The following is a 25,537-nucleotide window of genomic DNA, read 5'->3' on the forward strand; positions in this document are numbered from 1 at the left end:
AAATGGTGAATGGGGAATTACCGCCCCACTCACCTTGGAATGGTGTGGTAATTCCGCCATCCACCATGCCGACTCCGGCATGGACCATGGTGCTAATAGCACCATGGTCCAGCGCCGGACTTGTAATGAGGGCCTATATATTTTTATAGAACCTTGATTGTACATTCATTTTTTTTTTTACTTTTGTATTTTGCTTTTTGGCTTGCTACAGGATCACATTCACATCCTCTTACAATTATAGGCTTTCATCAGCCAAAGTTAACACAAAAGGTGAAGGAGATATATCTGCTATAACTGTGCCTGTGTCACCTTTATGATTGGGATCACTCTTGTTTTGTAGAAGTGGTAGGGCTGAGAAGGGAGTTTAGCCACTATCCATACTTGAACTCCTTCGGGGTAGAAGTCATTTTGCCACTTATATATTGATGCAAAGCATGTTTGCCAAACAAAGTGGTTGCATGAAATTGATCAAATACATATACATATATACCTTTAATGTCTTTCAGATAAACTTTACATGGGACCTGGCCAGCTGTATCAAGATTTGCAGAATTTGTTATATGACTTGGAAGTAGTTGGTCACATCACTCAACTAATTGGGCACCTCAAAGGAAATTATCAAGTATGTTAACCCTTACCTCTTTAGGCAATTACTGTTTTTTTTATGTTGCTCTTCCATTAAGTCTTTTCTTTTCTGATTCACACGCAGTGCATTCTTGTTTTAGCCTCTGTCTTTACCTGCTATCCTTGTAAGGCCTGGTATATTTGAACTGATCATCAACCTCTTATTTATAAACTGATCCTCGCGCCTGTGAGACATAAATGAAAATGGGAAAATTGACATAACATTAACAAATAATACTAGTAATTCAAAGCAGGAAACTGTGTAGAAGTCCAGTTGTATTATAGCAATCTAGGAGTTCCCAAAAGATAAGTATGTTTGAAAGGATGTGTTCTGAACGCTTGGTTCAGTTACCATGAACACTGTCAGAAACAAGCATGTGTTCCAAAAAAGATGATGGAACACGTTCCTATCACTCCCATAAAATGATTTAATTAAAAGGCCATTAGTAGCTAAATACATCATGGTTCTTGAGACCACACAATGAAACAAGAGGAGACTGGTTTATGCTCCAAAGCTAATGAGCCATATTACATAAACTTTGCATTAGTGCAACTGCAATTAGCACTAGGGCAAATGTGTCCTTACTGCAAGAAACATATTCTTTCAGTGCATTTTTGCACCAGGGAAAATGTTGCACTTTTGCTAGGACTTGGGCAAACATTGCCATGGTGCATAAATGCATCCCAAGTTATGTTTCGTGCACTATGGCATGTTTTTCCCTAGTGCTAATTGCCCTTGCACTGGTGCAAAGTTTCTATAATATTGCCATTGATGTTTAATGTAGGCTTGCATCTTGGTAAGAAAACATTAGTTGGAGGAACCGAGGAATAATACATGCCTTTTCTTGAAGATACAGGCTCTCACACACCAAATAGGAGCACGGTGTAGGTCTCTAGCTAATCAAAACATCTAGTTTGCATATATTAATTTGCAATTTCTTTAGTTCAATGAATAATTATTTGCAGGATTTATAGCGTGTCTACTTTGTACTAAATTACCTCAAGGTATTTTATGCTTAAGCTGAGATGCTCCCCAAGGACAATCAAACCCACTACACAACTTTGTGATTTGCCAGAGAGGTTGTTCTAACGGGATGAATATTCTGCTCAGCTCCATAAATGAGCGATCCTTGAAGTTCTTATTCAACTATAACAATTTATGGTTGACTGGGTCCATTCCTTTTGTAATTGTAATGGGTTATTTATAACGTGCTTAATACCCAGAGGTTTGCAAGTGCGGACCCGGGGATCGAACCTGTGTTGTTCTGCATCGTCTTGCTTCCAAGACGAGCGTATTGCCCCTGAGCTATCCTCCCAAGACTTTTCCTTTGAGGGAAACAACAATGGCACTCCAGCAAACTACATCTACAGATTTAGACAGATGTATTGGTTCCTTAATGTCCAATGAAAGAGAAGTTGTGCTATCAAATGTGAGAAACCTGAAGGTGTCTCCCTAGCTAGTCCCTGGGGATCTGTCATCCAGGTGGCCAGGACATGGTCATTGCTATTGGATCCAGTTCCTCCGGGTGGACCAGTGAGGGAGGATCACCTGGATGGAGGGTACTCGGGGAGTGGGACATTGAAGTGTGAGATGCAGTATCCCCCTTCGTTCAATACCTTTTCTACATCCTACCACGTAGGACATTCAAAAACACTGTCCCCGCCCCTTTCCTAACACAAACACTTTCGCACAACAGACTAACACCAGAGCCATTTACCTGACATGTCCAATATAAGAGTCAGGTAAAGTCAGGCAATTGACGAGAATCACACAGACCTGATGCTCCTTTCCCTTCCCCACAGGGATAAAAGGTGAAGCAAGAGAGCACCGTACGAGCAAGGCTGACCACACAGCGAGACAGCTATTTAGACACGGCAGTTCAAGAGGAGGAGAAAAGCGGCAAATATCAAGAGGCTGGCAAGGAGAGAAACAACTTTGCCGTTTTCTACAAAACCCTGCAAACCCTCCTCTGAAAGAAGTGCAAGGTCGTGAACAATAGCCTCAGTGTGCTGCAGCAGTTGTCAACGGTACACACAGCGTATCAACGCTGGTAAGCCGGAGTGAGGGAGACTCCTGCTTCCGTGGTACTGGCCTTGACTCCAGTAAAGAGTAAAGCCAAGCATTCATCACAGCCGGTGAGTCGAGGGGAGAACCAATAAGAACCGGGCTGTGGTGAATGTAAGTCGCAAAGTGGCAAAATAAGAGAAGATCAAAGACCTGTAACATTGTAAAAGAGACCAGATGAAAGGGGGACTGGTACCACGTGGGGGCTGCTCTGAGAAACCCTGGTCAACCCCCTTCTGAGTGAAACTACAGATACCAGAAGGTAGTAGGAGAGCTGCCAAGATAGGTCAAAGTGGTCATAAAGGAGGTCTAGCAAAATCCCTGTAGAGTCGAAAGCCTCTGACCTAAGAACTATAACGAAAGCAAGGGAAGCGAATCCCCTGAACATTAAAAGTAGATGTGAATGTGAAGTTGGCAAGAGTGAACCCAGAAGAGGGATGCTAACGAGAAAGGGGCCAACCTAACGTCCCAAGAAACAGTGTGTTTACAAGAGTGAACCCGGCTGAGGGATGTCAACTGGAACTGTTTAAAAAGACATTAAGAGTGGTGAAGGAAGGAAAAGCTATAATGAACCCAGTGGAGGGAGGCTCAAAGTAAAGAGGGGTCAGCGCCCGGAAGAGGGGTACCAATGGTTGAAGCATCTTCACCATAAGTAAAACCAGGAAACAAACTTTCATTTTGTTGAAGGAGCTTTTGTTTTTGAGATTTGAAGATGTCAGGCCCTCAAAGGCAAGAGACTTTTGGCAAAGGAGACTTGGCCACCGGAGCTCCTGATAAGCTAAGAGAGAACTGTTGACTCGTGTTCGGAAAGCTCAAGTGTGTTCTGTGCTCCAGGATTCTGCCTTGCCCCGTGCTCAAAATGTGGCGAAGGGAGACCCAAGCTGCCGCATCCTGACATATTATTTGTGAACACTTCTTTCTTTTCTTGAAAACTATCCCACACCCCTTTTTGTATTAGTTGTAAGGATTGGCAATAGGTTTCTTAGTACAGGCCCTTTTTTATTTGACACAACGCCACTATGACTTCCTTATTTTTAGATTAGGCGTTTTTCCAACCTATATAAAGTTTAATAAACACCCTTGAACTGTGATCACTTGTGTCTGTGTTTACTGTTGCCACAATGAGTTCCTTACACAAAATGATAGTGACTGATCTCACAACCATCTACTGAGATGATCACTCACTGAGACTATGGGCCTCATCACGAGTCTGGCGGTAACCCTTAAATCCAGCGGTCGCGCTATTACCGCCGGATTTAAGGGTCCGCCAGATCAGGGCTTTGACAGATTTCTCCCAAGCTCTGAGCTGGGGGGAAATCCACCGAAAATGTGCGCTATTACCACCTGCGGGAAATCCGCCGGCAGTAAGAGCGCTAAAATTCCCCATTGAGCCCAATGAGGAATGGGCCATTCCCGAATGGGCTCAGTGGGGAATGGGGAATTCCATTACTGCCAAACCCGTGATCCGGCGCTAATAGTGCCGGGGGTTTGGCGGTAGGGCAGATAACGCTGACGCTATTAGCGCCGGCGTTACCGCCCAACTCGTGATGAGGCTATATTATCAAGAATGTTGAAGCCCCGAAGAAGGCCTTGCTGTGAAGTTAAGGCCAACGGAGCAAAACTAAAGTTGGCTTACAATTAAAAGAATCTTTGATTGGCACTTTTCCAACAAACTAAATAGTAGAATTATTGTGAAAACATGTCCTATGGAAATGCACTTACATTTGCTATATTTCTATACTGATCTCTACTGATTTTAAGTATGACGGGTGAAGATGTGTACTGATTTATTTTGAGAAATTAACATTCATTTTTAAGATTGTTATTGTGGAATGTTAAATGTGGGGGACAATTTTGTACATTCATTTTGTAAACATTAGTGGAATTTCTTTTAATAATTTCTTTCACATTTGTTATGTCAATTGTTTGATTGGAACATTTATTTTTGACATATTTGTGATTTCAAAATTGTTGCTTTTCTTTATTACATTGTGAACAGTGTGTTTAAAACTTTGTTTACTCCAAATTCATATTAATGATTTGTGGAGTGAGTATGTATTGTCTTTGGCAACGTCTCGTGTTTGAGAGATATTAGCCCAGGTTTCCATAGTGAATTTGATCGGTTGGACAGATGGGGGTTGCCCCTTTCAATTGCTAGCATTTTATGCAGAAGAGTCAGAAAGCTCAAGATACACAGTAATTGAAAAAGCAATGTTTTGATGACCTTTTTGAATACAACCAAAGCTGAAAGTCTTTAGTTCTCAATGGGCTACTATTGCAAACATTGCAAAGATTTCAATTTTCCATTGCGGAGCCAGCAGTCTCTTAGGCTCTCAAACCTGCATTAGGCTACAGAAAAAATATGGTTGTTCATGCCCCCCAGTTTCTCCTTGGGTGTAAGGACGAATTTGTTTTCCTGATGATCGACCTAGGCCTTCCTTGTCTGATATTTATAGGAAAATTAATAGTTTTGAACATGACATTGTTTCAGATCTGAAGGTTCTCGCATTTTGTTGAAAAAGGAGGGGGGCATATCTTGTTGTTAGGCTCACAATAACCACACACCACACCACCTGCATCTTAGATTTTCGGGAAGTGCTTAAACTGGTTTTTCGGTTAAACTAGAATTGGGGTGGGGCAGTAGAATAGTGAACTTTCCTTTTCAACAAGGATCTGTCTATCAAACTGAGAAGAATGAAAGTGGTCTGTTTCTTACTTGGCTGAGAAGTGAAACAACATTTTGAGGGAATATCTGTAATGAGGGCAAGGAAGTATGAAAAGTGAACATTGGTTCAGTGCAGGAGCTTGACTTGACTATTGATGCCACATGCTTCAACGGGCTCCTCCCCATCCACTCCTCCAATATGCTCATCTCTTTTCATATTTACGAGCATGAAATCTAAGAACCATTGACTCACGTATAAAGATGTGATGATGGAAGTACTAGTGGAGGACAATGCCCAATAGCATGAATAAATGTAGATATTGGAAAGAAGCATTGAACTGTTTTTAATCCCTACATCCACTGAATGCAGTTCACAGGTTGAATAAACTAATTATTAGAGAAAGGGGGGAACCTACACGAACCAAGCACCAATGTCAGTGCATCATAGGGAAACGATTAATACACACAAAGCCACATCATATGAGAAAATATTTATATAAGCAGAAATTAAACACCTGAGAAAACAGCCCTGGCACTGGCGCTTGGGTTGTATAGGTTCCCCACTTTGTTCTAATTGCAGTTGTACGGTGGATCAGGGCATCCACCCAGCCAGGAGTCTATTCCCCATTCATTTGAAGTGGCACAGATGGAGATTTTTTGTTGTTTGACCCACTCCTTCTTGAATAACCTAATAACCAGTGATACATCCTTAGAAACAGTGTGGCTACTTAGGAAGTTGACCATGTTCCCATGTTGCCTGATTATATTTTACATTAAATTACATTTGTTCAACAGTGATGATATTACAATTTTTTATTAAATAGATTATTCTAAACACAGTTCTTAACTTAAGTAAAACATTCTAAAAATGAAAGAAGCTCTATTTTCAAAGATGAAGCCAGGTCACTTATCTTAGAAGACTAATTATTTTACTAAGAAATCAAACATTTTCTGTTTTCTGTTTAGAGGGAATTATGAATCAGGAAGAACACAGTCATACAAGTCCCCACACAGACACTTTACATATCAAGCTTGGAGGCAGACAGTCTGTCCTCATTGTCCTCAGAAGAAGCCATGCCAGCAACGTTGTTGGTGGCCTGATTGTGGATTTCTGTGCAGCTTTCAATACTGTTGGCCACTGAGCCATACCTGCTCGTCCTGCAACAATATTGGAAAATCAATAATTCAATGTAGAACTTTAGGCTTAATCATGTATTGATTTTTTCATTCTTCAGTGAACAAGGAGCATAATGATAGATTGATGATCTTGCAAAACGCCTTGGCCAGAGAATGCATAACACAACAAAACAAATCAAAATGTATTTAAAACAAATATTGTAGTACAAATATAATTAGTGTACCAAGTATTATTCCTTTTCAAACACTAAAACATTGCGTACAACCACAGAAGGAATTTATTGATTGAGAATGATGACTAAGGAATTGTTGGAATCTCTACGTTCTGTATGGCTTTGCAGCAGTTATAGGCCTGGCATTGGCGTATCTGTTGGAGTTGGTAATATTCTTTAAAAGTGGTTTAAAGAAAGACCTTCTGACATCACCCACATTTATGGTGATTCAAGCTTCTACCGTGTAGGTTCATCTTGTCCTCATACCTGCCATTGAATGAGCTCTTCATCACCTTGTCACCTCATGGCATGCCATGTTTGGTACCTGTTGATGTGTATGGCTCAGTCTTTGTGGGAGGGTGGTACTCAAGACCCATCGCCAAAATGTGATAAGCTGCAGGAAGGAGACGTGAAGCCACAGTGCGGAATAAGCATGGTATTGCACCACTATATCAGTGGTTAGCAACCCCCCCTCCTCAGGACCTCCAGAGAATGACCCCTGAGATCCTCTGGGTTTTTCCATTCTAGAACCCGGGCTGTAGTATGGGAGTAAACGAGCATAACATGAAAATGACATCACACTAAAGGCATATCACACTTTGGCATACATACCTTAAAGTGTCTATCTAGTACGGTAGGTGGAACACGTCCTTTTTTATCACTGATTGCTAAGCACACCTAATGTAGATTTAAGTGCGCAAATCATTGCATTTGAAAATAAACTGCCATCGTATTCTTCTTGCAGAACCTAAACCCTGCAGTTGCCCAAGACTGGACGCTAGGTTTGCAGAAACTCATTCTGAAGAAAGAAGATGAAATCCGAGCTGCAGATCGTTGTAGAATCCAGCTGCAGCTTCCTGGGAAGCCAGACAAGTTAGTAAAATGTCCTCCTCAAATTCATTTTCTTAATGGTCAATAATAAACTTTTGGTTGATGGGTAGTGACATTTTTCCCAGGACCAAGTTGGAAGGTCCGTTGTTTAATATTGTGTAGCAGATGTTAACATCAATTTCATCTTAATGGACAGTAATTTCTATATCTTTTACATTTTTTACAGATCTGGGCGGCCAACCTTCTTTACTGCAGTTTTTAATACCTTTTCTCCTGCCAGCAAACAGTCTTGGATCAACAATTTGCAAATGGCCAAACTTGCTCTCGGTAAGATTTAATTGCGTTACGCTTTCTGAAATACTGTACCGATTCCCGCGGGGAACATACAAATAGCAAAATTGCTTATATTTTATATTAAATGTGATTTTCGTACTCCCTTTTAAAGAGCCTTGCAACCCCCTGACCATCCTTGGTACCCTCCATCGGGGAGGTCTCATTTTCCGTTATGGCGATTCCCTCAGTAGGGTTCCATGTCTTCCACAATCCGCCACAATCATGTAAAGGATGCAGGGGACACCACCACAACCCTCAGACCCATTATACAATTTAAGGGGAGCGGGGGACCCCCGCAACCCCTGCTCTCCTAAAATGGTATAACGGTACACCTTTACCAGGTTAAACCACGGCAATGCCACGATTTTTTTTACCACAACATTTTTGTCGCCATTTTATTACCTGATACCCTCATTAGCGCAGCAGTGTGCCGATTCCCACAATAATCAAAAACTTGCTTACAAAGTAAAAAGCCTTCTGTGTCCTCACAGGCACTCATCATGTAGCCCCCCCCCTCTTTTCTTCATCCCCAGACTCCTCTCAATTTCCTTTTCCCTACTGACCCTCTCCTATTACCCCCTATCACACTTTGGTTTGTATGACAGTTTCTTTCCTGAGCGCGTTATTACAGTAATCCCGCGAGATTAACCTGGAATTCTCCCGATAAGCTGAACATTTTCTACTTGTAACTTGATTCCCAGCCCACCCCAACCACCCCACTTACTTGTCCTCTTTCCCCATCCTCCCTCTAGCCTGATGTCATTGCATCTGTCGAATATTTTAAAAACTACTGTATGGATTTACCCCAAACTAGCAAAAGAAATGTCTACAATGCTTTGTGCCCAAGTTGTTTCTTTCTTGCTATAAATCAGTGCAGCTTTTTTTGCACTACCAATGCACTTTTTGGATAACGAATGGGAATAGGCCAAATCAACATTTCTTACTTGTCTCAATAACTTTTTCATTTTATGACAATTGTTTTCCAAAATTACCAGTTTTGGTGAGGGAAGGGGGCACACTTATTTTTCTGAACTTTTCATCCATATCCGTCCAGCGAGTCAAAGGTTATTAGCAATACATTTCTGGGGAAAGTCTATTTACACAGGCTTCACCTTAACTATATGGTGGCAACCGCCAACCTACAATATTTAAATATGAGCTGTAATGGTCCAGCCCAATTACCCAGGGTCAGATCCGCCCATTTAAAAACACTTGTTTTTTGGTTGTTAAATCTTTTCCATCATACTTCCTACTCCAATTGTTAAAGGCACAAGGGCTTGCGAGGCCCAAGTGACAGCCATGATGAGTTTAATTTCTCCCCTCTATTCCACACAATCGTACCCATCAAAAAAGCCCTCTCTCCCCAGGAATGGTTCATCAGTTCAGGACCCATTCATGTCAATTTTCCAGCATAATGTGCTGTCATTCGATTGGTGGATAAGAAAGTAGGCAAACATAATACTACTGAGATACTTTCAAAATAGAGAAACAAGAGAAGAAACCCAGATCGGGTATTAATATGTGATAACAATTCTTTTAGAGGAATATTGGGGATATTTGCGAATTACATCAAACAGAATTCGATCAGATTAAATCAGAGTGTTGTCACTGCAGGGAAGGAGAGGCACGCAAAGATTGTTGCCTCTGTTAATGCTCAGTAACTCAGTGGAGGTATACTAAGCTTCAGGTTCACTCAGCATAGAGTCACAAACTGTCTTTTGAGGCAAAATAAAATGGCAAGCTGTAGTCTGACAGTAAATAATCCTTCCTTGACTGGTCACCAGCAATGGCGCTCAACTGCAGTTGACCTGAGATATTGCAGGAAATACTTTTGTGTTCTGACTTGAGTGTCGTGTAGACCGATGAGTCCTCTGTCCCCAAGTGACGCACAGGGGAACTAAATAGAAACCCGCTGTGCGACCTTTGAGGCCACAGGTGGGAGATGTCTTCCCAGATCCACGGAGCCTCTGGAACACCGACGCTGCTGTCAAGAAGGAACGGGGTTAAGTACCAGGCAATCACAATACAGTCAGATAAACAAAAGGATCTAAAGTGTCTTACCTATCTGGTGTAAGGGTGACCCAGGTAACCTAGTAGAGAGGTTCGAGACTCAGATGATGCGGCAGTCCCTGGAATGGTAGAACCGCAGGTTAGCGTGGATGACGGGTTAGCCACCTGTAGGAGAGAGGGCTTGACTTGAATCCCAAGAAGGGAAAGGGCGTAGAAGTTCAGCAAGGTAACCAGGGATGATCCAAAGACAAATCGAGGTGAAGTCCAAAATCCGGCAACAGGTCAACAGTTCCAAGCAAAGGTACAAAAGGGGTGTCCGAGGGAGTCCGAGGTAGAGTTCCGTGATCAAGATAACAAGGAGCAAGTAGTAACGCCAAACAGGGTCTGAAGCCAGCTGAGAAGCAATGAGCGTTCTGTCTCTCAGACCTTTATACTGAGCGTCCCTGGGTCATGTGACTTCTCTGGGTCATGTGACGTCCACCAAGATCACGTGAGGAACGCCACAGTGAATCACATGACCGACGTGAAGACGAAACGCCGCCTCTTCTGCTATATGTTCTCCAAGGCAATTGCCAATGCAGAAAGGGTTGTAATCGAGCCCGTACACTAAAGCTGGTACGGAGTTTTCGGTTCTGTGGGTTCACCGAATCACATGAGCCTCGAAGCTTGGGAGGGGATGCTGGGGGAATGTGAGCAGTGTTCTGATGTGTAGTGGCCTGGTGTGCAGAGGATCGCCCAACATTTTGGTGCTCTGAGGATAGGGGCTCTGGGGTGCACGCACAGCGACAGCGCGGTTTGGTATTATTCTTTTGCCACTTGCTGATATCAACTGTCTTAGATACAGAACCTCTTGTAGGCAGTATTGTAGCTTTGCCTTGACAACCTTGTATCCCTTGCGAGCCAGGAGTTGTAACAGTGTAATGAAGTCATGTCTACAGTGTTGATCAGTGTCACTGCATACCAGCAGGTTGTTGACATAATGGATGATCATGCTGGCCACTTGGATGTTGCATGAGTCAACGTGGAACATTCTGTTAAAAATGCTGGGGCTCTCGCAGTACCCCTGATGTAATCTTGTGTGTTCGAACCTCCTCCCCCATGTGTAAAATCAGTGAGGTACTATGAGTCTGGGTGAAATGGTATGGAGAAAAATTGCATTTTTGAGGTCAACTACATTGAAATGTGTTGCTTCTTACTGAATGCTGCACAACATCGTGGCAGGGTTAGGAAGCACAGGAAACTCCTACTGTAAAACATAATTTAAGGGGTGCAGATCCTGAATTATTCTCCAATTGCCCCCTGTTACCTTTTTTACAGGATATATAGCTGTGTTGCATGGGGAGGTAGATGTACAATTATCCCTTGGTTGAGTAGGGCACTTATGGTATCCTTAATTACCTTCTTTGCTTCCCTGGAGAGAGGATACTGTTTCACTGGGAGTAATACTGCTCCTGGTTTTAATGTTATGTGTGCTGGCGGCACTCCCTGTAGGAGGCCTATGTCATAGGGGTTAGTAGTCCACAGCCTCTTGGGCACTTGCTCTAAATCTGCATCACCGACCTGGGGTGGGGCTGCATGGGCCATCATGGGGCATTGGACTTTCCGGAACTGCACCATTATTTCACAGGGGATACAGATTGCTAGCACTATTTCTCCATCATCCGTCTTATCCTCAAACAATTCAGCGTCAGTCACCTCCTTCAGAGGCACCGTGGGGTCAGTGCAAATTACTCTGCGCCACTTGCACCCATCCTGCTCAGTCCCTATCACACCAATCCTTTTTGTTGAAATCACCAATCCTTGTAAATCAAGGGACAGTATTGTACCACCTGCCGCCAACTCAGGGGACACAACAGGGCCAAAAATGAAGTCTGTGGGCACTCGCCAGCACCCTTTGTCAATCTGAGGCATTGCCTCCACAAGCATAGTTATCCCATACACCAACATGTCTGGGTCTATGGGAATCCCACAAACCATCACTTCCCCCATTGCATGTATTATAAGCATTGCCCTCATGGCGCACATCCCTGGTGTGGCCAAACTATGCCACTGTCTGTGAACGAGATTGTCATATTGAGCTTGCTGAGCAGATTCCTGCCCAACAAGTTCACTGGGAAACTTTCAGATTACAGTAGGGGGGCCTGCACCACCTTCCCCCCTATCTTGATGTCAACCTCTTTAGTGTATGCAACCGTGGAGACAGCCCCCAGAGAAGCCCTGCGTGTCAAGAGTCTGACCCGATAGTGGGAAATCTCCCTCACTGATGCATGATTTTGTGGCACCTGTGTCAACCATAAAAATGAAGTGTTTGTTTCTTATCTTTGCACCCACCAAGGGTTCCTCATCAGGGCAGACAGCCATAGATAGAAATGGGCATGCAAGCACTCTCTGTGGGCTGTCTTAGTCATTATATGTGTTTGTCCCAGGGAACGTGAAAGGGTTGTTTCCCATCATGCTCACCCTTCCATAGGTCACTGTGATGCCATTCGGCACTTTGCTGTGTGTGTGCATGTTACTATTTCCGTGCTGGGGTATGGTTTGTTGTAGGTAATGCTGCTGCGGGTGCTGCTTTTGTAGTACCTCTGTCCCCAGACGCCAGAGTGGGAGCTCTGCATATGCTTGGTGTATTTCATAGGGTATGGAGGTCTTCCTTGGCATCTGTTGTGTATTCTGAGGTTTTTGGTGATAGTTATTGTGCATGTTGTAGCAGAGTTCTGGCCTGCTTCTACACTCTCTCGAAAAATGTCCACATTTTCTGCTGTTCCAACACTGTGAGGCACTCATACCAACCCCGCTTGGTCCCATGCCTCCAAAACCTCCTCTACCCCCCTAAATCTGCCCCTTCAGCGCTGCTAACCTCCTTATTGCCACTCCTGGGTGGGGTACTGTTGTCTGCCTCCCCACTGTCCTTGTCCTCCTTCTGGCCAAAATGCTGCTATACGGATGTCCACAGACCTGTCACCTCTGTCTGTGCAGGTGTGGACACTGCCCCCTCTACTGCTATCTCAGCCACCTTCCCCTGTACCAATTTTGCCTCATTTGCCTGCAGTTGGTGTGCCATTTCCCTTTCGCATTCCTTTATTCATTTACAGTGAAGTATTATTATACTCAGAATTTTTGCCCACCCATTTGCCTCAATGCCCACAATTACGTCTAGTGCCTTCTGCACTTCCTTCAGCAATCCCATCTTGATAACAGAGTAAAAAAGTGGAACTGATCGGTCCCCCATCTCCACCCTCCACATCTCCTGAATCTTAAAAATGTGCTGCACATGGTCTTCGCCATCACCCATAGCATATCGCATAATCAACTGTATATCTGGCGTGCCAGGGTAAGTGCGCCGAAGCACGCCCCATGCCTGTGCTCTGATGTTATTGAATGGTGCGCCATCATGCACATTGTCATCCAACCTTACTCTCGGGTATCCTGCTTTAATCCACACGTCCCCAGCCTGATCTCCCACTATCGCCACTAATAAACTTCTTATATCACCCACAGCAAGGGGTACTCTGGAAGTCTGTTTTTCAAAATCGTACATTCATTTCCCCACCCCTTCTGTCAGCAACGGGAGCACTTTGATCAAATTGTTCTCGTCCATCTGCACCTAAGGCACATAATGTGCCCTCCGCATGCCCTCGTGTATCAGAGGCATCTGTATGCCTACTCTCTCGCCTTCCTTTCTACTGGCACTTCCCTTTTTCCCTGCTACTGCCATCTGGCCAAACCTTCTTACCCTCTCATCCAACAAACTTTCCACTCGAGGTGTTATTTCCGGCGCCTGATGTGCTTCCTCCTCGCTGTCATCATCAATCCTTTCCACAGTACTCCACCCATCCTCTCCCAGATCTCCACCTACACCTCTGTCAGACTTTTCAGTTCTGTACCCTGTGCTGGCTGCCCACCCGTCCTCTTTCTTTTATATATGCACATCCTTTATTGCTGTGCTGTCCAATCTAAACAAAATGTCTCCCGCTCGCCGCTCGCCTAGACTGCTTCCCGTTGCCTTGCTCTGTGATGTTCGCAGTCATGCCAGCTCCGCTCGTGCCGATTCTAGTGCCTCTTCTAATCTCCTCTGCCCTGTGCACTCCTGAGGTGGAGCGGTTGCGGGAGTGGGTATGTATGGGGGTGGAGGGACTGTGGCCCAAGTGGATACATAGGATGAGTGAGTATACACTGTTGCTGGTTAGGATGAGTGAGTGTACACTGTTGCTGGTTGAGCTGCCCATCGATATATTCCCTTGTACTCTGTTTGTGTCCCACCTCCTTCTGCTTGTTTGTCCCCTTCATGATTACTCCATGCCCCTACCTCATCAGAGTCTTTCACACCCTCAATCATCTTCCATAAATCTAATTTCCCCTTTCTTTTCTGTAGCTGCTTACCGTTGTACTTCACCGCTTGAAATGTAGTCATATGCTGCAGAATTCCCTTAATTCCGGTGCCCTGCTCTGGCCATAAGCGGGGCATCCCCCATCGTGTTTCTGTCACCCATTTCTTGTGATATTTCTCAATCTTCTCCCGATACAAGGGCAAGGCCTTGTACGTGTACTCTGAGGAGCTCTTCCCCTTCTGTTGCAACGATGTGTGTACTCTAAAGCATCAATACGCTTATACCGCGTTCTGCGCACAATGCAAATGTCACATCCAAAAAATCAATTTGCTGCTCCCTCCTCCCTATCAGCCAATGTTACTTTCCCTCTCCTTCACACGCACCCACACTCCATGCACTCAAAACAAGGCACTAAGTTAACAATGCCCCTCCTTGGGCCTCTACCTTACACAAGGCTGCAAAACACTAAAACAATAAGATAAAATAAGCTAAAATAACAACCACACTATTTCCAAGTCCACTAATTATGCAGGGCTCCTATTTGTTTCCTTTTCCTCCGTTACACAACATAAGTGGTACCACCTTCTCCCCTCACTCGGGGGCGGCTCCTGTTTTCCTTTCTGTAGTGTTCTCATTATTAATAAAACCAAAAATCACACCCACACCATACAAACAACTTTGCTCTGCACTCACTAGGCAACCACATTCTTCCCCATGTACCCTTCCCTTATTTGTTATCACTTGCAAGGGTATACTAACACATGCGTGTTCACCCGAACTCCTCCATCACAGAGTACCAACAATGGCCTGCACTCTCCCCGGAGCCACGCCCTGCTCCAAAGAGCAGACAGGAATTCTGCAAAGACTACTGCTGTATACCTCTGGGACTGACACGTCTGAGACTGGTCGCTGCAAGTGGGCGTTTCCCCTTCAGAGAAGTGGCCTGGAAGCCTCCATCAGTGCGGAGGTCACTGGGATCTCGTCGGGGTCACCAAATGAAGGCACGCCCATGCACACTCACATCAGAAAGGCCCAAGACACTCTTGCAAGAATAAGTATTTATTTCTTACAAAATTGAAGTGCATCAGCAAAGGACTCTGCTGCTGCTGAATGTTCTGAGTTCCGTAGGCAAGTGCAGCACATTATAAGCACAAACAACGTCACTAATGACGTCATGACACATAGGAAATTCTACAATACGGATTGGAGGAGCTTAATACATGTAGGCCCTGCTCCATATGTGATGCCAGGCCATTGGTCCATCTTCATCAGTCCATCCCCTTCCACGGGGGCGCTGCTGTGTTCGTCATCCGAGGTGAAGTTGGCTTAACAATGAATTGGCTACAAACGCAAACAATGTTATTTTATCGTTGTAACAAGCACCTGGAAGATACAGGTATGGTCTTGTGGCAAGAGCAGAGGTCACACTAAATCACATGCTTCACTCGCTCTCAGACAGATCAGCAACTCCCAAGGTCCTCCACCTTCGTTTGTGGCTATAATTTGTTGCCACCCTTCACCTCACTGCACGCATCACGTGACCCATTTGTGAAGGCGCAATAGCCTTGCCTTCTGATCCTAATGATTGATCGAGGGGTGTAAAAGTTTCATGGTTGGTGTTCTGGGTTTGGAAGGTCCTGTGGCATGCAAGGTTCTCAGGATAACAGCATTGCAAAGCTGTATTTCTTGTGGGGGATAATTAGGGGCAGGTGGGCCTTGCTATCTGTTTTATGGGGTTGTACTGCAAAGATGCGCTCTGCTCCCTTCTCATGACCTTGCAGGGCGCATTCTTCCCAGGGCGCAAGGGCTTACAACTTTTGCAACAATGGAGGATCTCTTACTCTGTGAGACCTGGCTGGGGTGGGGGTGGGGCTGGTGTTCGTGCTCATGCAAGGGATCGAATACTAACACACAAAATTCTGTTGGCAATGCTTGGGCCGAAATTCTAACATGGCTGCCAATCGCCAAGATGGCGTTCAAACCCACATCTACCATATAGCTTGTAATGCATGCACTGAGGTGATTGTGCACTCTCCTGTATGTGAAACCCCCTCCCCCAGTTCCCTGGATCTGGTCTCTTAGTGTTTATTTCTCATTCGTTATCGCCTACGGGGGTGGCAACACCCTCCTTCCCAGCGTTGGTATCACATGGTCAAGCTCTGTTGGTACATTTTTTGTACTGCGACCATAGTGCACATCCCTGATGTCAAAAGGTAAACAATAAAAAGAAAACAAGGCAAGATGGATGGCTTGATACACCAGCTTGACAGGAAGCAAGTCAAACCCCCACCCTTGCACCTCAGCTACTTCCATACTTCTACGATGAATCAGGCACAGAACATGGAAGAGGATGCAACACTGTGACCTTTTCTGTTAGCCCTTAATACCAGCATGAATGGCATGAGACAGAAAATAGATGTTTGCCTTCTGAGCCAAGACATCCAACCCAAAGATTTAGGAACTTATTAGACAATCGCAGAGGTGGAACAACAAACTGGGATAGTGGGAACAAAGTTACAGACTTACAAGCAGACATGACCAACTCAACACTAACATAAATATTCTCGAACAAGGGGGGGCGTGGCTTGAAGCTCTGACGATTCGGACGCCTCGCTAAGAGCTCCGTGGGACGCCCAGTCTTTTGCCACTAAATGCCCGTCTGTTAGCACAACTCCCGGCATGGAAACAGACAGACGGTGGAACATCCTGAGAGGCTGCAGCCCGATCCTGAGCGAGAATCAGAGCAGGGAAAACTCTGCTTGCCTGGCCGGTGGGGTCCGTCCCGGGGCCTGCACTTGGTGCCCAAGATGGCGGCCATGTGGAGGCGCCAAGTCGAGGAGACGGAGACAGCCACAGAGGCTTATGCCCACCTGCATTGAGCCCCCTACCCCACCCACCAGTGAAGACTACAGCATAGGCGCCGGATGGCCATAGCAGCATCTAAGGAGTGGCCGGTGCACCCGACACGGCCCACCAGCATGCAGCCGGAGAGAGCGGGGAAGACTGCCCGTGGCGTGGAGGAGCGCCGGAGGGCTGCGGGGACCCCGCAGACCAGGGACCCGGCTGCGTCGGTGCCTGCGCTGCTCCTCTGCCCTGTTTCCTCCGGAGCTCCGAGGCACCGCAGTGGGATCTCTTCTCACCCACCCACCACTGCGGGCCCAGCATCGGTCGGGGCCGGTCTTCCTCCTTGCCTGCACTCCCTCTTCACCTGCAGTGGGCCCGCTGGCCCCAGCACCTGCTGGGAGGGGCTCAGGGCGGCCTAGCTGTGGGGAGCTCCTGCCTGCCGTGACAGCCCCTCTGGCCCTCCTTCGCCCCTGTTCCCGTGGATCTTGCAAGGAACATTGGGACCCTCTCCCCTGCTATGCACTACTGAAAGCTTGCTGCAGCAGGGCTCCCGACTCTAGCCTTTCACTCCGGCTTGGTTCAGCCTGGCCCTTGAAACAGCCCAAATCCCGCCACCAACACAGAGATCTGGCGGTAAGGGGCCTGACCTACTCTTCAGACAGCTGCAGGGGACGCCGAGCTCTTCACTTGCCTTAGCCAGGTGGCCTCCACTAACAAGGGAGGGGCACCCACCATATCACTTTGCTGAGACCTGTGCTTCCAGCTAGGGGAGATAAGGGGCCCACTCTGCACCCGCTCCCATATCGCGTTGGGCCACCTTCATCAGAAGCCACCTGAAAACACCAATCCGAACAGACTGCGGCCCAGGCACCAAGATGTTTAAGCATAAGGGCCCAAAGTCGGAGAACATAGCCAACCTGCTGCAGCCGAAAGATAAATCCAAACAGCCGGACCCCCCCCTTGGCCCAGCCCTCATCGCCTATGAGATCCCAGGGTCTATGGGCCACAAAGGAAGAAATCCAGGCCCTTTCAGCTGATATCAAGATGAAGTTCTGTAACTGTATGTCAGAGGTCACGACTAAGAGGGCCTGGACAACCGCGTAGAGGTGGTGGAACATAGGGTTGGGGACACAGAAGATCAAGTCTTGGAACACTTGGCTCAGATAGCAGAGCTGCAATGGAAACTCTAGTTTCTGGAGGACAATACCGAGAGTGTGCACCGCAAACAGGAAGACTTGGAAAATAGGGCCCGCAGTAATAACATCCGCATCAGAGGGGTCCCCACCTCGATATCTGACCAAGACCTTCCTGCCTACTTTGGGGATCTCTTCTGGACCCTCCTCCCGGACTGTGATAAGTCACTGCTCCTGCTGGACCGCACCCATAGACAGCACGGTCGCAGGGGTACCCCTATGACCGCTACCCCTGAGGTGATCACCAAAGTCCACTTTTCCACCACAAAACAAGAAATTATGATGGCCAGCCGCTCACAAGGTGACCTTACATACCAGGGACCCACCATACAGCTTTTTCAGGACCTGGCCCCCTCAACAGTTCAATGTCGGAGAGCCCTGCGGCCTCTGACTACTTTCTTGCAGGATCAAAAGATCAAATATCGGTGGCTCTACCCGACCTCGCTCCAATTACCGTTTGAGGGTTAGACAAGGGTGATCCACGTTCTTGAGGAAGCCTGCAGCATCATGGGTGGAGAGCCCTCGACCCCTGAAGATCTGACTGCCACCCCAGCATACAAAACACGCAGCTCAACGCCAAGGTCACAGCGCAGTTGCTGGATGAAAGTCCCGAAAGGAGGGAAGCCCCCCATCGCACACGACTAATAACCAACAGTTGATTCTCCATGCGGAACCTACACTCTCGGCACCCGGGCATCCCACGTAATGCCCCAGCCGAGTGGATGGACAGTCACTCTGGCCCAAGGCCCACTGAGACTAAATTGGTTGACTTTTAGTTTTTTCCTTTTTGTTGGGTTGGGCCCCTTCCCAGCCCTCTTGGTTACTGGGCCAAATTTGGCCCTGGTTTGGATAATGTTAAAACCCGGTTGCAGCTGACCTGTGTTTACAACCTTCCACTGGAAGACTCCCTCCATCTGATGGATACTTCCCCCTCACAACCCACTCGACCACTGAAGGCGACCTGCAGACCCCCCGCAACACATACCAAGCTACGTTATATCTCACTGAATGTTTGGGGCCTGACCTCTCCCGTAAAACGCAGGTCCACTCTCCGACGCTTGCAGGACCTCCAGGCCTCAGTGGTGTTCCTCCAGGAGATGCACCTCTTAGCAGAGGACTTCCCTAGGCTATGATGCTGGCCGTTCCCAACACAATACCTGGCTTTGGGAACCAGCAAGAGAGGGGGCACAGCGATTCTGCTGGCGAAAGGCACCCCCTTTAAGGAGAGGGGGATTCTGCTGAGCCCAGATGGCAGATTCATGGTGATTAAAGGGGATCTTTATGGCCAACTCCACATGCTGATCGCTGTCTACGTGCCTAACGACGGACAGGAGACCTTCTTCGCAGTCCTGCAGTTGTCTCTTCTCCCCTTTCTCGAGGGCCAGGTGGTCCTGGGCGGTGATTTCAGTGGGGTTCCCAATCCCTTGCTGGACAAGACGGGTGCCCCATCTCCCAGGGACTTCAAGATTGCTCTAGGCCTTTGTCACCTGTTCAGAACCCTGGGTGTGGCAGACACCTGGAGGGTCCCCCATCCGGATACAGCAGACTATTCATTTTTCTCCCACGTCCACCGCTCCTCATCCCGAATAGGCCTGATCCTAGCAAGCCCGCAGCTCCTGCAGTTCACAAATGAAGTGGAAATCGGCACGAGGGTTCTGTCTGACCATACCCCAATTCTTCCCACTACAAGGATCTTTGACCCGGACCCTCCGGAAAGACGCCGTTGGTCCCTATACGAGCCGATGTTACATGACATGGCCGTGCGCAATGCACTATCGAAGGCGATCAATAACTATTTTAAGGAAACCCCCCAATCCCCGATCTCACCTTTACCGCAATAAGATGGGAAGCCATGAAGACCGTAATTAGGGGGGAATTGATAGCCCAGGCCGCCGCATATAGGAATAGGCGAACCATAAGAAAGAACCAGCTGGATGGGGAGATGGCTTAGACAGATGCGACCCTGAAGATGAAATGGTCACAAAAAACGGCCACACTGGTGAGGTTAGCCCACACGAAACTGGAGGCTCACTACGCCGAGGATATGGCCCTGTCCCTGATTAGGACAAAGCAGAGCTATTATGTAAATGGCAATAAAGCTAATAGATTAGCCAGAACCCGCCGACGGAACCACATCATCGACCTGAAGGACCCAGAGTGTAGAACTCGGTATGGGGAAGGGGCAAAACTACAAGTAGCGGTGGCCCATCTAGCCGACACTTTGACCTCTGCCCCTCGCCCACAGGCTTTTCAGGAACAATTTATAGCAGGCGCCCGGCTACCGCACCTCTCAGAAAACGGACAGAACCACCCTGGAAGCCCCAATTACGACTGAAGAAGTGGAGGAAACACTCAAATCCATGAAGCCCCGGACCCCAGGACCATATGGCTTCCCACCCAAGTTTTACAAACTCTTTCGCCCCCTGCTTCTGCGCCCAGTGACAGAGCTCTTTAACTCCTTCTGGGACACAGGCACCATAGCCCCTTCTATGCAAGAGTCCACCACAATCATGCTCCTGAAACCTGGCAAAGACCCGAAAGAATGTTCATCGTATAGACCGATATCACTTCTTAATGTGGACGCAAACGCATACTCAAAAGTACTGGTGAACAGGCTGCCGCTAGTCCTACCATCCATCATAGATCAAGACCAAGCGGGATTCATCAGAAGAAGAAGCACTGTGGACAACATCCACCGAGCGCTCAATCTCATCGAAGTGGCGACTCCAGATCGACGGGGCATGGCAGTCCTAACCTTGGATGCCACCAAAGCCTTCGATAGGGTGGACTGGAACTTTATGCGGCTCACATTGGAGGCATTACAGTTTGGCCGTACATTCCAAAGGTATTAGCCAACTATAAAGCCCCGAAAACATCACTGCGACTGAACCAAAAGACCTCAACCCCGATGCCGCTCTCGTGTGGGACGAGGCAAGGCTGCCCACTCTCTCCACTGATCTTTGCCCCGGTCATGAAACCATTCGCCCAAAGGACACGATCCAATGACAAAATTACTGGGCTGAGCATAAACGGTGAGCAGTTCAAGATTTTCTTGTATGCCGACGATGTGATGATCTCCATCACCAACTGCCAGGCCTCTTTACCCGCCGTTCTAAATGAACTGGAGGCGTTGAACAAGTGGCGGGATTCTAGGTGAACTATTCCAAATCGGAGGCACTGGACGTTAATTTAGATGCTCCCCACATAGCTACCCCCCAAGCGTTTTTCCCGTTGACATGGAGCACCGTTTCATCAGCCTGCCTAAGGATACGCCTCACTGCGGACCCGAAACAGCTATACGCAGCCACCTCTCCCCCTTATTCAAGGAGCTGGAGAATGACCTGCAACGCTGGGACAGCCAAGAAATCTCCCTACTGGGACAGGTTACAGCATGCAAAATGAACTTCCTCCCTATATTGCTATATCTGTGATCCGGTTTCCCGGTCCCCCCCGAATCAAGCCTTGGAGCAACTACAGAGGAAGCATGCAAAATTTGTCTCGAGGGGGCGCAGGGCTAGAATACCTATGAAAGTCATGACAGGAGCAGCTAAATGGGGTGACCTAGGTCTGCTCAACCTCATGAACTATTTCTTGGTGGCCCAACTGGCGAGCGCCTCTGCCTGGGCTGAACAAGAGTCCCCCCTCCCGAAGTGGACTCGTATTGAGCAAGTTAAATGTCAGCCACAGCTAAACTCCCTACTACATGTCCCAGGGGCCCTCAGGAGCCGAGGACCACAGATGCTATCGACTACCAAAGCAACTCTAGACACATGTTCATGGGCCCGCGAAGGAAGAAGTTGTCTAAAGGCCTGAGCCCGCTCTCTCCGGTCATCTGAAACCCTGACTTCTCGCCAGGAATGGAGGCAGCAAACTTCAGCCGATGGACTGCGGGAGGCCTTCGGTCCCTCTCTCAACTCTACAAGGGCAATACCCCGCTCAGCTTCGAGGGATGCAAGGGACGCTTCCAGTTGACAGAGAGGGAGAGGTTTACATATGCTCAACTGCGCCACTGGACCTCGCAGCCGGCGGTTCGTCAAGGGGCTACTCGGGACCTACACCCCCTCGAACATGCGCTGAAGGAAGACGCACACCGAGGGCGGATCACCAAGCTATATCTCCTCCTTCAAGAAGATATGTTAAAAGTTAGACCCCCCATACATGGCCAGATGGGAATCGGAGCTGGGACACCCCATCGAGGACCAGACGTGGGTGGAGATAAGGACAAGGATCAACTCGACCTCCAGATGTGTCCCGAACAAGGAATGCACCCTAAAGCTTCTCCACCGCTGGTACTACTCCCCATTTTGCCTGAATCATTGCAACACATCTATAGATCTGAGCTGCTGGATGCACTGTGGGGAACGGGGGTCCTTCTTCCATATGTGGTGGATAAAAGTTTGGGAAAAACTGGTGGCTGAGAAAGTCACAGCGGCGAGAGAAGGACTGCTGGGCTCCAGTGCTGGATTAACATAGCCGATTCCCAGCGCTGACTTTCCAACCTTGCCTTGTGACGAACTTTCTAGGGCCACGGAGCCCCGACGGCTCCCCAGTCCACCAGAGCCTCACGAACATGGTGGGGGGGGTCACGTTGGGGGCTGCCGAGGGGGGGGACTGAACAGATTCCACGTATGTCGACAGTGATGTGGATAATCTGTTTGTTATGCTGTAACCAAAATAAATAAAGTTGTTAAAAAAAATCTATTCTCTAATAAGTGTTTAGAGGTATGCTTGATTAGGAACAACATTTGCATCCTGGGACAACCAGAACAGATCCAGACTGGAAACATGAACGAATTCCTGTAGCACTTTCTGCTCAACAACTACCTGTAATCACACATGTTCTTTTGGACAGAGATCAAAGGTCAATTGGCCTGTACCCGGAACAATATCATCATCCTCCTCATCCCATCATCACATAAATCCTAAATTACTGGGAAGAGATGTAGTCATGAATGCTTTCATGGTTAAAGGTACCTTTACCAGAGGGTGTCTCACAGTCTAGTCCCTGGGGATCTCTTGCTCAGGTGGCCAGGGCATGGCCTTTGCCTTTGGATCCAGACCTTGGGGTGGAACAGTGTGGGAGGATCACCTGGGTGAGGGGTCCTTTGGGGGTGGGGGTGAGATAGCCAATGGTGAGACGTGGTATCCCTCCCCTTTCAACATCCCATTTCCCATTTTTACGGATATTCCGATTTTCCAACCTTCCCCACCTTTCCTGCACAAACACTGAACGAAGACTAACACTCAAACATTACACCAGACATGTCCCGTTAGTACGGTCAGGCAGAGTCAGGCAATTGACCACAATTGCATACACCTGATACTTATTGACTTTCGCTGCACGATAAAAGGTGGAGCACTGGGACCGACTCTGAGCAAGGCAATGCAATGCAAGGCACGAGAAGGAGCAGTTCTTCCAGGGCAGCAGAGAAGCACGTGGAGCAGGACGGCAGGCCGAGAAGCAGAATCAAGGAGTGGAGAGACCTTGGGCATCCCGGTGAACAATCGTTGCCTCCAAAGAATCTTGAAGGCTGCACAAGTGACCATGACGAAAGAGAACCGTGAATTTGGCATTGTGTGCGGAAGGTACTAGCAGCCTCTCCCTGTTGCCCCTGCCCCCAAAACAAACCATACCCCTTCCTCACCCTCTCCCTCCATCCCCACATACCTGCTGGACCTTAGCTTTGTGCTCTGGTACCACAGTTCCTCCTGCTCCTGGCCGCCATACACTTGGAAAGGGGACTTGCTCCCTTTTCCCTATGGTGTTGGCCATCCTTTTATTGTTTTTATTCTCAGGAGATTGCCATTGCTTGTGCAGCCAATCTCCAGAGAAAAAAAAAAGCTTCCGCACCTACTTTCACCCCTGCTCTGAGGGGCAGACCTACGCTTGGGCCTACCTAGCATCAGGCTGGCGGGCCGTTACCGCCCATGTCCACTACCAAGAGTGGGGGTGAAAGCCATATTATAGGGATGCACTTAAATAGGCAAAATCCAATCCAAGGCCAAGTAAGAGAAACAGAGCTAGAAATGCACTAGAGACAGACAAAACCACTACAACCACCACCTTGAACACCATGAGGAGTTATTTGAAAGGACCCCATGTCTGCTGGTCCTGGCATGTCAAAGAGTGTATTCCAGAACAGAGCAGAATCCTAGTTCACCTTTCTGCGAGTGCTACCTTGACATGGAATTCAGATGTGACCCCAGGTGCTCCCTTGGAAAGCTCTGCAATTGTTCAGTTCTTGTATTTAAAACGATTGTGATATTTGCCTGGGCAGTTGGGGGAAGTCTGGTGCAGGGTGTGGGAGGGGGATTTGCAGGGACGTAATTTCACCAAAATGCCTGGGGAAGTGAAAGTGACATCACATGACCCTTGACCTCTGATGACAGGAAGGATAGCTCAGGGGCAGTGTGTTTGTCTTGGAAGCAAGACAAAGCAGCGCAACACATGTTTGAATCCTGATCCCGTGCTTAGAATCCACTTGTTGGTATTAAGTCCGTGATAAAAGAACAATTATAAAAATCACAGGAAGTGATGTCATTTGACCCCAACCCCAGGTGACATCACCAGAAGTGATGGAACAGAACATTTCACCCCTTGACAAAACAGGAAGTGGTATCACATAGCATTGTTCCTCAGTAAAAAAATATGGTTACGATAGTACTGTAATGCGATATACATTTCATACAAGAATGGATCACCATATGTAGCTTTAATATCAGTGTGCATAGTCCCATATTACCAAATTACTTTGAATGTAAGCTGACGTCCAACACAACAACCTGGACTATTGTAAATCATTCGGGCTAAACTGTAAATAGACAGGGCATCTCGAAGAGGCTTGAACCGCAAAGCGCAGACATCCTTTATATCCTTTATATCTTGCTTAATACCAGCCTTATCCAACTTCTAAGCACTGGATCAGGAACTGAACCCACGTTGCACTGCATTCTCTTGTTCCCAAATCAAGTGTGTTGCCCCTGAGCTATCTTTCCAAATATATATATTTTTTGTTTGAGGAAGCAACGGATGGTTTACTTCAAAGGAATAGGGCAATGTCATGTAAATAAATTATGTCCCCTTGCATCTATCCACAATGTGTCTGTGATGCAGGTCTGGCCGATCTGGGTCAGGTCACACAGTGCCTAGGCAGTATTGGAGGCAGAAGCCACTGGGGTCTGTCATGTTGACGTATCCTGGACGACGGGGGCGGGAGGGACCCGGGGCGGGAAAAGAGGGGAAGTGACGTGGGAGGGGCGGGGGCAAGTTAGTTACAGTTGAGGCACGAATAAAG

At 47.3% G+C, this 25,537-nt stretch overlaps 1 protein-coding gene across 2 annotated transcripts in view; it reads left to right on the forward strand.

Annotated features, from left to right (window-relative positions):
- ARHGEF10 (Rho guanine nucleotide exchange factor 10) overlaps positions 1 to 25,537 on the forward strand; it is a 1,326,864-nt gene that overhangs the window by 765,297 nt on the left and 536,030 nt on the right. For both annotated transcript variants that reach the window (XM_069606090.1, XM_069606091.1), the window contains exons 19-21: positions 507 to 622; positions 7,449 to 7,576; positions 7,761 to 7,861. In XM_069606090.1, coding sequence (XP_069462191.1) covers positions 507 to 622; positions 7,449 to 7,576; positions 7,761 to 7,861 — 345 coding nt within the window. The remainder of the gene's footprint in view (positions 1 to 506; positions 623 to 7,448; positions 7,577 to 7,760; positions 7,862 to 25,537) is intronic.

Source organism: Ambystoma mexicanum, chromosome 4p (genome assembly GCF_040938575.1).
Source record: "Ambystoma mexicanum isolate Mex_15411 chromosome 4p, UKY_AmexF1_1, whole genome shotgun sequence".
NCBI classification, from domain to species: domain Eukaryota; kingdom Metazoa; phylum Chordata; class Amphibia; order Caudata; family Ambystomatidae; genus Ambystoma; species Ambystoma mexicanum.